Below are 12,046 nucleotides of genomic sequence, written 5' to 3'. Positions count from 1 at the left end.
AGTTTTTTGAAGATAAGTAATTTTTGACCTTTAAAACTCCTCTAAAATGCCACGTGTACATAATTATATATATAATAGAAGTCTATAGTAGGAACCTAATGAAAACAAAACATCATTTATTTTTACACGGTTTATTCAGTATTTGTTACACCGATTGTAAAATAAATACCTACTTCACTTTCACAAATTCTCAAACAATGTCATTTTCACAGTATCATCCATCAATTTCACTGAGTCCGTTAGCACCATTGTTCTTCGACAACGTACGTAGGGTAGCTCCTGAAAAGAAAACAATAAATTACACCATGCATATATTAACGTAGTTACCATCAATAGTATCAGTCATTCCTCCATCAATGGTATTGTATTTGTGCAGTAAAACTACTGTTATCGAATCAATTTTTAAGCTACCTTTACAAATAACAAAGTTATAAAGGTTTGAAATTCAAGATTAGACAGAAAAAGACATACTGGCATGTGACGTCACACCAGTACCGCCATACTTGCTGCATAGAGAAAAGCGTTTGAGAAAGAGACAAGTATATAGATTTTTCAAAAAATCCTATAAATCCCAACCGATTTAAAGCTGAACGCTATCTGTATATATACCACCAAATACCGTAGCTGTATCCACCGTAGCCGCCGCCGTAGCCGCCGCCGTAGCCGCCGCCGTAGCCGCCGCCGTAGCCGCCCCCGTAGCCGCCTCCGTAGCCACCTCCGTAACCGCCTCCAAAACCGAAACCGCCACCATAACTTCTGCCACGAAGAGAAGAGGCCGCTAGAGCACCGCCGACGACGCCGGCTTTCACTCCAAGCAAGCCGATGCCGAGCGCGCCCGCGCCCAGCACGCCGGCGCCGATAAGGCCAGCGGCACCTGCACCTGTAACAGATGACGACGTTGTTACCTTCGCTTAATCCAGATATTGACTAGCTAATTGACTCCTGGTTGGTAAACTGGTTAGTTAGTTCCACGATAGGTAAAGACGCCTCTGATCTTTGGATCAACAAATAAGAAAAAAGGTTTGTAATTTTAGTGAACCTAAATTCGAGTCGCTTGTAGTTTTATTTTTCTACATAATATACCTACTCATAATCCATGCTAATGTTGCCTATAAATGCGAAAGTAACTTTATTTCTCTGTCTATTAGCTCGCGCTTAAACCGCTCAACTACATATTTTGCTACGGAGATGGTTTGAGACTAGAGATGGTGCGTATTTACGTTACCACGTTTTGATACCAGGTATTTCCTTGCAAGTATAAACCAGGTACCGACCCGATAAACTTGCAAGACTTGAAAGTATTTTTCCATTGAAGTATACTGTCCCTTCAAAGTAAGTACTAGGTACTACGTCGAACTCGAACGGCGAACGAATCGAATGTAATTATTTATTATATATAGCAACTTTTCGAATCGAAATAGTTTCCATTCTTTTTATTATTCGAACATTCACAGTGTTTGATTGGATTGCACCTTTTCACGGATATGAACATGTCTATACATGAAGAGTTATTTTTGGGCGGTTAATGTCATTTTATATTTTCCTCTATCGCATCTATCTACAGATCAAAACGTTTCATCTGAAATAAGTAAATGTAGATATGTTATGATAAAGAATGTATAAGTAATTCTATTTAAATTCTAAAATCTCTACCGCTACTTGACGTATTCACTCAATTTCGTTATCTAAATACCATGTTCAAGGCTAACTCCGTCTGGCATATTATGCGTCCGATCCGAACCAAATTAACATATTTCATAGTCAATAAACGCGTACACGCTTTGATTAGCTCATCTATATTCCCACTAGATAAAACAATATACCATCAATCTCTGGGGCTGGAAAGTAAGTCGTTCTCCGGGGATCCACGTGATCCCACGTAATATATCCGCGCGGAATGTCGCAGGGCCGCATATCAATGACGCAGCGAGCCCCAAGCGATAAAACCATTCTATATCCTAAAAGAGCGTTTAACGTTAACCAAAGTTTAATGTACATTACGTAATTTTAGACATCGGATTTTGCTTACGGCGTAAAACAAAGGGCTAACGCACACGGGGCCCGCAATGAATGGTACGCGTAGCAACCATTATTTGCATGTGATTCGTCGTGAATACACCCCGGCCCGCGTGGCATACCTTACACACCTTACACGGTTCATGGAACTTCCGTAATTTTTCTCTTAAAAGTGAATTTGAATACGCTAAAGCCTTGCTTTACAATTAGTAGATTCGCATTAAAATGCGTAGAGGTAAGATATTTTTATTCCTCTTTTTAATTTAAATAGTATGACAACAATGGCCTCAATAAAGAAAGAAAGCAGAGAGCGCACTCTTTAGTTCATCATCCAGCCTATATACGTCCCACTGCTGGGCACAGGCCTCCTCTCAGAACAAGAGGGCTTGGGCCATAGTTCCCACGCGGGCCCAGTGCGGATTGGGAACTTCACACACACCATTGAATTGCTTCGCAGGTTTGTGCAGGTTTCCTCACGATGTTTTCCTTCACTGCAAAGCTCGTGGTAAATTTCAAATGTAACTCCGCACATGAATTTCGAAAAACACAGAGGTGCGAGCCGGGGTTTGAACCCACGACCCTCTGCTTGAGAGGCGATAGGTCAAACCACTAGGCCACCACGGCTTCGTTAGTTATTAATTATAAAAAAAAATTAATACATTTTGAAATAAAATTTTCTTTAATCTTATTTTTGACAGTACTATCTTGACAATTATAATTATACCTAAGATTCTAAGATTCCGTAACTCTTTCGGCAAAAACGGAACCCTTAATCGCTTTTTTGTCTTCCGTCCGTCTCTCTGTCAAAACTCTTTTTCTAGGGAAAGTGAAAGATTTTAAGCTGAAATTCATATGGAATACTTAGGTCTGGTGCTACCCCTCGGAGCAGTGAAATAAACAAATTTTAAGTCAACGCAATTACAAAATACAAGCATTATAAAAGGTCTTTTATGGACAAATTGTCGGAGAAGGGTAAAATTACCTCACTTAGCTACCTTTTGATAAGGAGCAGAGCTCTGCTAAGCATATACCTGGAAATTTATACGGAACTCTCGATGCGCAAGAGCGACTCGCCTTGGCCGATTTTTTTTTTATATTTATTTATTACTGATTTCAATAAACACACTGTTCATGGCACATTATTACTATTTCAACTTGGTATGTATTTTGCTAACTGATATGTAATAATACCGCTTAATGCTGTGTTCAGGGGCGTTTAAGTGTCACTTAAATGACTTCGAGTTACTGCGGTTAGTTAATTAAAATAAAGTTACGTCCACGAGTCGTAAATGTTCGGACTAATGTTACGTTCAAATTAAGCGACGCACTAGTAACAATAACATTTCTGCAAAATAACATCTCCTTTATGATTATAGTTTGGGATACATTATCTGCGTGAATTAAACTATGAGCAAAACGTATCACAACTCAAGGGATAAGCACATAAATTATTCTAAGCTTTTTCCACAGCTCTGACAAGAATAACTTATTTGTTTATTTGTCAGAGAAAAAGCTTTAAATATTCTAGCTTTTAGCTTTATATGCACCCAAGTAGGGTATAGTCATAGTTATATTCTAATTTAAATAGCTAACTAAACGGTTAGACTTTCTAAGTATATTAAAACTTAAAAACTACAGTAGGTATTGTCTTTATAATTATACTCTATAAAGGGTTTAGCAGGCTAAGGAAGGACACGTGGCCCCCGTGAGGAATAGTTGAATTGGTGAGTGTCAATTGTTTGTCGCCTCATTACTAGTAATCACTCCAACTTTCAGCCCTCTATCTTGAACTGTCACAGAGATAATGTCAAAAATGTGTTTCCTTAACATTTTTTTCAAACTCGTTTTTTTCCTAATCCATAGCAGCATTGAAACAAAATCACAGTTACGTAGTTTTTGTGGGAGTATACCCTACAATTTTATTAATATTTTATACGTGAAAAATAAAAATAAAAAATTACAATTTATTTTTTGACACCTTCTTTTAACAAGTTTTTTTGAGGGTACAACTATGAAAAAAATAATATAAATTGCAAATAGTATTAGCAACTACCATACGAAAAATCAATTGATTATAATTGGTGCAACATACTGAAAAAAAAAAACTAGCCAAAGTATTCAAACACAGCAGCAGTTCAGTAACCTTTTGTGACAGCCATACGTAAAATTTAAAATAATACACTCTTTGTTGCTAGGCAACGAACATGAAACTTTAAAAGCGAACCTTCAGAAGGCTACACTCTTGATACTTGAATACGTAGCTGTGATTTTGTTTCAATGCTTTAGCTGCTATGGATTAGGCGAAAAACGAGTTTGAAAAAAAATGACAAAAACACATTTTTGACATTATCTCGTGACAGTTCAAGATAGAGGCTGAAAGTTGGAGTGATTACTAGTTATGAGGTGACAAACAATTGACATTTACCAATGAGGGCTATCGTTTTTTGTCTCACTAGATGGCGCACTGTTGCGTGAGGTTTTTAAGTATGGCTTTTTAAGTCTGTTATTACGGGCGTGAAAACAAAGTTTAGATTAAAATCATATTTAATACACCTTAAAACCGTACCATAAAAATATCGAGCATGCCACAGTGTTGCATAGTCCCCGTTTTGTTCGGAAAAAAGGGAGGACAAAGGTTTTCGAAAGACAAAACTGTCTCAAAACACAGACATTCATTGCCCCGGAACGCATATTTGCCATAATTAATTTCAGATAATGCAAAATATTCACAAAATTATTCTTATTATAAATAAACCCGCGTAGCTCACCCAAAAACTATGAGATTTGACATTTCGGTGACCTCACGCTACACTAGCGCCTCTAGTGGCGAATTCATACGCGATAGCCCTCATTCAACTATTCCTCACAGGGGTCACATGTCCTTCCTTAGCCTGCTAAACCCTTTCTACCATTCAAAAGGTAAGAAGGTTTCTGTGACAAGCCAGTTGGTGCTTAGTTTCGTTAGGTTCATTTGACAATTTTGACGTTTGTGTCAAGATTGTAATTGGTTAGAAACGCGTCAGTGTAGTGTGGTGGTGGTGATAATTGGGTTTATGTGATTTGTGAACAGAACTTACAGTGTAAAGGTGGAGGAGCTGCAAAAAATATATTTGTTACATAGATGTAGCTATCATTAGATCGCGGATGAGCAAAGTAATTGTTTATTGTTCATAGATAACTAAATGAACCAATCGTTAGCAAAACGCGTCAAACGGACCTTTCAATACTAGTTAACACCATCTAGCGTTATTCTGCCTGGCAAGAAACCCCCATAGAAGAAGTATCAAGGCAGGACGCACTTTATCCATCAGGATATGACTCGTCTATATCTTAATTTTTTTCTTTGGTTCCTTTCTTAATGTTAATAATTGGCTCTTGGACGTAATTTCATTAAATTAAATTTTAACGTCCCTGATAGGGCGTCTCCTCGCAGGCATTCTCAATTTTCATTTTGGTGATTAATGTCTTTCGTACATTAATATTTTTATGGCTTAGGAGCATAATTCTTATACAGAATAGGCAAGCGTCTAAGTTATTGTTGCTAAGCGGTTGTTCGCAGGTAGTGCGGGTGTCGTTCAGAAGAAAACCGGATTAGCTTTAGTACGTATCATACATAATCAATCATATACACAAAATTTAATTTAGCTTTCGATTGGTTTTGTGAATTACTGCCTTAACAGTAACAGTTACAAAAACTATGTACCCTTATGTTAATCACATTTTACTGATATTAATTTAACAGAAACATCCGGATGTATACATAACATCCACAACGTGTTGTTTTTGTTTTTTCTTAACTTTACTTCTATTGTGTGTGGGAATTCATCAGGACAAATGAAGTTAATTTCTCCAAAACACTAGTGGCCTACTCTTACGGTTTAAAAGACAATCAAGAATTGAGATAATTACTTAATTATACGCAATAAAACAGTGTCAGATCCTTAATTCATAACGTATTTATGTTTAAATTCCGTAACTAAAGTCTTTTTTCTTTTTCATTCACACATATTTAACAAAATAATATTAAAAAAAAACTGTCGCTCTTATGTGTCACGTCAATGTCACTCATCAATTTTGTGACTTTTACAATGACAGTAAAGTTATATTATTAATAAAAAAAAGTTGATTTAGCCAAAAAGTAATTACCAGATAGTTTATATCAGTCAACTGAGCCGTCCGTCGAAATTGACGGAAATGTATAATTGCATTTGTCACTTTCGTCAGCATGGGTAAATTCTGCTGGCAAGATGGGTAATATGCTGCGTGTTGCTGTTTGGCAGCTTAAATCTCGTTTTTCCATAGACGTATGTTGTCATAACGATATTAGTGGTAAATTCTGCTCATACCGCAATCACAACGTTGCTGTTGCTCGATTATGCCAGATTTTTGGAACAATATCTGGAAAAGTTCATAGGCTGATGGTTAATCCTAGTGCAGTTTCAGTTGTTATTTAAACTTGGGATGCTAGTTAGAATAGCTCATGTATAAGTAATTTTACCGACTGCCTTTGTTAACTTTCACGCCGGATCGCAGCAGCACGAGCACTACACTGCTTGACGGCAAGATTAGTGAGTAAAACAGTGCGAGAAATCCGGATGGATCTTGCATAAGATCCTAAGCAAAATTTACTGTTTTTTTCTAATTGGTATTGCACGCAAAATGTTTCCAACGGAAGACCAGCTGCAAAACCGACATCATTCTGAATTGGGACCAATTAGTGATTTGTCTCTGTTTTCGTTTTTTTTTTCTTTTTTACTCTAAATGTCATGAAAAAAAAATGTTTTTTCTTTCTTATTTAATATTACCGAGTAGCAGTCCATGGCGCTTCTGTCTCGGGCCCTGGACTTCCGTGGGAACGAGCACGAGCTCCGTCTCCTGAGGCTGCACCTGTTGGGGCTGCAAGGCGGCTATCAGAGGCCCCTGCTCCAGCGCCATCGCGGCTGCGCACGCCACCAGCACTCCAACCAACACTGTGTATGCCTGCATTCTGATCTAAAGAGAAAATACGTTTTAGGTAGGTATACCTAATCTTTTTTACTCTCTAATTTTTGTTGACTGTACTCGCATTATCGTCTAAACTACACATATTCACCAAATTTGAAGTCATATTAAATGCTACGAAATAGCCCGAAACATGTCGAGCTAAACTCGGTTTAAGACGTGAGTTATCCGTTACAATATCATTTAATATGAGTGACTCTCACGGTAGTTTCATGTTCAAAATTTGAAGTCACTCCGATCATATGAACAAGATTTGGTCCACACAGGCAAGCATATGTGTATGTCGGTTATGTTGAAACACAGATTAAACTAATATGAAATTCGCAATAATAATTATAATTATTGAATAAAGTCTTTTAGTAAAGCAAACTTGGGATATGGTCAACTTTAAATTCTTTGGTTGCTTTCCAATCGAAATTTTAAACTTGGTAAAAGTTTTGGAGACTTGTCTTTAGGTTTAGACACAAAGATGCTTAATTTATTGAGTGGTAATCTAAACTTGTAAAAATTCCGACACAAGTGCTAGTAATTTGCATATGTGTCAAGCTTCATACAAATAAACACGAGTATGCAAGCTACTTGCACAAAAATGTGCAAACCATGATCGAGTATATTCCCGGTTTAACCTAGTAACGGTAACGTTTCGTGTGCTCTGCTACCCCATTTGAGAATACAGGCGTGATGTTTGTGTTAACCTTGTACAGTCACTAGCACCAATATCTAGAGTTGCCAACCATACTGTTAAAAAATTATACTGCTTTTCACTACATTATACTTTTACTGTTGAACTAAAATAAAGTATGTAAAATACTGTTTTCAGCATCAACATTGCCTAACACTAGCACACACTAAGTCAGTACCTGCAGCATATAATTATAGTCACAATAGTGGTGGTTTAGAACGAATCTGCTAATGTTAATTTAATAAAAATTTACCTCCTTATTTATCTTAATTTTAGTTTTGATTCTGATGAGGTCTGCGAGGCTTTTAAAAATGAAACTAAATTTATAACTTGTGCGAGAAGTACCCAAAAATTTGTGTTTAAAACATGAAAAGAAGAAAATACTTTACTTGTGGTCACTTATTACCCGACTAAATGAAAAGGAAGGGTTATGGTATGATTTTTACCAGTCTATGTATTTGATTTTTTAAAACATCTATTCTATGTCTGTCTTTAATCAAATCCTGCAAGTTAAATTTAACCTACTTCTAGTAGTCGAGTTTTCTTGAAATTTGGCATACTTATGTAAATTGCGTGACAAACAATAATCTTTAAGTGACATCCTTTTAGTCCGGCCAGGATCGTCTCCGCAGGGCGGAACTCTTCAACGGTTAATGGCATCGACTTGAAATTTGGTATGCAAGTGTAGTTGGGTAGCAATGCAAGTATAGTCAATAAAAAGTACAGTCAGCAAAAAAAACGTATTAAAAATTAAATTTTGACCAAAAAATATTATTATCAAATTTCAATAACTCCAAGAATAAATTATCAATTCACTTCGAAAAATTTGCAAAATAATAAAGAAGAATCACTGGCAATGGAGATGAACCGTTACATTTACCACAAGAATTAAAAATTAAGCATCATCGTCACTAAAATTTAAGAGTTTAGGTAACTCTTGTCGTTGGAGTAATTGTGACTTATATGGTTTATATAATATGGCCGCTCCTGATGTGGATCCGTCTCCTTTTTACACTCCTACTATGAAACTATGAAACTACTACTACGAAAGTGCTTTAAACTTTTTAGAAAATTTTAAAAGAATGATAATAAATAACAACCAATTGACTTAGTCCCAAACTAAGCAAAGCTAGTACTAAGGGTACTAGACAATGGATAAAAATACAAACCATAATAGATAAATACATAATTAAATACAAATTAAACGTCCAAAACTCGAGAGCACGCATTATTCATACAAATATCTGCCCTCACCGGGTATCGAACCTAGAACCTTTAGCTTAATAGTCAGGTGATGGATATATAATTTAGTTATCCAAATACTAGCTCTATCTCACTGTACCAACATACATTAATTAACATTTGCATACAATTATTATGGGCTCACTATAATTAGAGCTTTAGTCCTATTCACTAATTAGAGCTGCAGAAGCGGCGGATACAAATTAATCCTAATTGTTAAATTACATCTGCGAATTTTGTTACGTTTGGTCAGTCTTACTACTTAATTGTAGGTACCTGCTTAATTAGTCTCCGGCTAGCACACACTGAAACCGGCACAAATCCACTGGCCGGCCAGGTCCTGCCTCCGTCTTATATAGGACGAACCGACGACCACACATACGGAGCGACATGTCGTTATCCCACAGAAGATATGTCACCGTCGCCCCACCTCGCCAAAATACCAATATATCAATAAATAGTAGGTAGCTCCACGATAATAGGCCGGGCGGAGTCACACGTTCAATATTCATTAGACGTTATTACAAACATGATATTGTTGATGGGCATAGTTCTCAAAGTCGGAACTTTCCTCGCATGCGGTATTGGCACAGGTATTAATCAAAAGCTCTTGTTTCAGCTAAATAGTTGAAGTTGTCTTAGATCTATCTGTTTGAATTTAAATTTGGTATGTTCAACGTTCATTTATACTGCTATGTGAAGTAATTGAATAAGGTAAATGTATTCTCAAACAAATATAGGCATCTTTAGTTCATAGTAGGTACAGTCATATGCAGAAGTGAAGAAAGATAATGAGACGATACGTAGATCATTTTAAGCACCAAAACAGCTCACCCACTTGCAGCGATAATGCTCGGGAGAATATCATACTACCTTTTATAACATAAGAAGTGCATTTTCTTCCGGCCGGCAACAGGTCAGGATCAATCAATATACATACATTGTTTTTACGGTGTTTTTCTTTTACAATGGCATTGGTATTAAACTTATAACAACCCTCTTATTTCGGCTAGGGTTAAAAAGACGTGGAGCTCAGAGTTAACTTTTATTAGAACGAAATACAGTAGGTAGTGATGCGGCGTCAGATCTGGATACTTGATTTTGATCGATGTTGTTTATAGTGGTTTAAATGTAGAAGTTCTTACAGGCTTTTAATTGACTAACCTGTGTGCGGCAGTTAATGGTAGTAAATTAATCGACTGAAAACTTGTACTGTTAGGGGTATAGTTTTATTGTTCGTCTATGTATTTATGTACCTAATAAAGTATATTTCTACTTTAAGCTACACGTCTTCCTTGATTTGTACATCCGCAACTGAAGTAATGCGTAAAAATAAACTACCAGTCTAGAGTTTACGTTTTTGTGAATAATTAGACGCAGAAACATAAATAAACCAGTCAAATAGCAAACACTCAGGTAAAAGCAAGCTGATCAGCCCGTTCTCTGAATAAATTATGTTAACATGGAACGCAGAAATATCATATAGGTATATTCTTGTACGAATAAAACATACCTAGACGTACAACATCAACAAATAAAACTCAATATTCTATCATAAAAGTACGAGATAAGATGAAACCCCGGAAAAGTAATGAGGGTGATCTGACACGACGTTTCGCGCCGGATGTCAGTGCCACCGTGCCTAGCGACGTCTTCGTGAAGTACTATTCTCACATGCAATAAGGTGAATGACCTGTCACGCCGCCGAGGCAGATGGGATGACAGCAGGTTTAGTCAATGTCGCGGCCACTTGTGCGAGACGCGTCCACGCAAGTTATTTCGCCAAAATTGGCCAAAAACTTCCGCATTCCACTCACCCAGACGATAAATTGCCAATGGCTATAACAGGTAACGATGCCCTTTACGTTGATTCAGTCTGACTTGTGGTCTGACGAAGCATTTTACTGTGGTACAAAGTTCGTTAAAGTTTTTTCATCACACTTGCTCGTAAACAGTGTCGAAACATGCAGGCTACCTTGGTTGCAACCCCCCAAATAAAACCCTCGACCTTAATGTGCTTGTCATGAAACCCGTGGTCGGTAAATGAGTCATTGCGCGTACAAATTTTCTTGTCATGAAGCCAAAAGCCCAAGGTAAATGAGTAAATTGCCCGTACTGAAGGTGCTGCGCCTGGTGTAGCAGCAGGACCACATGCACACGCGGCTCAGGCACATGCTGAGACAGGGGGAGGGTGACGCTGCCAAGAGCGCAGCCTAAGGTATCGCCAATATTTGGAAGAATTATATTTTTTCTTTTAGAAATATAAAATTTTACTCGCAAATGTGATGAAAAACATTGTATGTCGCACGGGCGGTACTAGAATTACGAACATCGACTCATTAAAGCCCTCAGTCTTCGACGTCTTAGACTCTCGTTCGTAATTCCTTATTTACCGCCCTTAAGACACAATGTACTATTACATAAATATTTAGTGGCCGTGATATCACGCCGATAATGTTAATATGTTAAGTATCTTCATTGAAAACATTATACAACGAACGTGATAATTATTGTCTGAATTCCTTTACCCACGTATAATACGTATGAGCACCTAACAATAACATGGTTTAGGAGGAGAGTCAATTCAGGATATAATTTAGAGTTCCGTGTTTGGAGCATGTCAAAATTGGCATTACTTTACTATGTACATAATATATACACAATCGATTCAAATGTTTTCACATAAACCATATTATCAGTCCTTAATTATGGCGCCCACTCTTTGTGTGCCCATTAGGTGTGTCAATGTTTCAGTAAGCACGGCGAAACTTAATGTTTTCTCGTAAAGGAATTTCCAAGATGACATCATTTCTGTTAGCTGTTATCAGTTATATGAACACATGGATCGACATGTGAGACATAAAATTATCTACCTAAAATAGAATTCAAATGGGTAATCATATTATTAGAGAGCAGATTTGAAGTAGCGATTACAAGTTTAATATGGATAAGACTAGTACAAGTAGGTAAGTATTTATTTTTATCAAAAAGGTGCGTAATAAATAGGATACATTATGTTTGAGCTACAGATGTGAAAGTTGCAGAAAGTTATCAAAAAGTTGGAAAAGTTCTCGGAAATTTGTGGAAATTTTCATAAGAAATATA

The 12,046-nt window shown here is 36.9% G+C and overlaps 1 protein-coding gene across 1 annotated transcript; it reads right to left on the bottom strand.

Annotated features, from left to right (window-relative positions):
* Nucleotides 1-214: 214 nt before the first annotated feature.
* Nucleotides 215-9,327, bottom strand: LOC141437545 (uncharacterized). The gene is made up of 4 exons (XM_074100975.1): nt 9,218-9,327; nt 6,822-7,008; nt 620-880; nt 215-279 (listed from the first exon to the last, which is right to left on the bottom strand). Exons 2-4 carry the CDS (start codon nt 7,000-7,002, stop codon nt 215-217), a joined length of 507 nt encoding a protein of 168 aa, XP_073957076.1. The 5' UTR covers nt 7,003-7,008; nt 9,218-9,327.
* Between the last annotated feature and the right edge of the window lie 2,719 nt (nt 9,328-12,046).

Source organism: Choristoneura fumiferana, chromosome 18 (assembly GCF_025370935.1).
Source record: "Choristoneura fumiferana chromosome 18, NRCan_CFum_1, whole genome shotgun sequence".
Classification (NCBI taxonomy): Eukaryota; Metazoa; Arthropoda; class Insecta; order Lepidoptera; family Tortricidae; genus Choristoneura; species Choristoneura fumiferana.
Note: the sequence above shows the minus strand (reverse complement) of the source record. Positions and strands in the feature narration are given on the sequence as shown.

Coding starts and splice junctions, on each gene's coding strand:
- LOC141437545 (XM_074100975.1), bottom strand. CDS start 7,002: ATGCAGGCATACACAGTGTTGGTTGGAGTGCTGGTGGCGTGCGCAGCC. Junction 881..6,821: donor GCGCCATGGACTGCTACTCG/GTAATATTAAAT, acceptor CATCTGTTACAG/GTGCAGGTGCCGCTGGCCTT. Junction 280..619: donor CTACGGTGGATACAGCTACG/GTATTTGGTGGT, acceptor TTTTCTTTTCAG/GAGCTACCCTACGTACGTTG.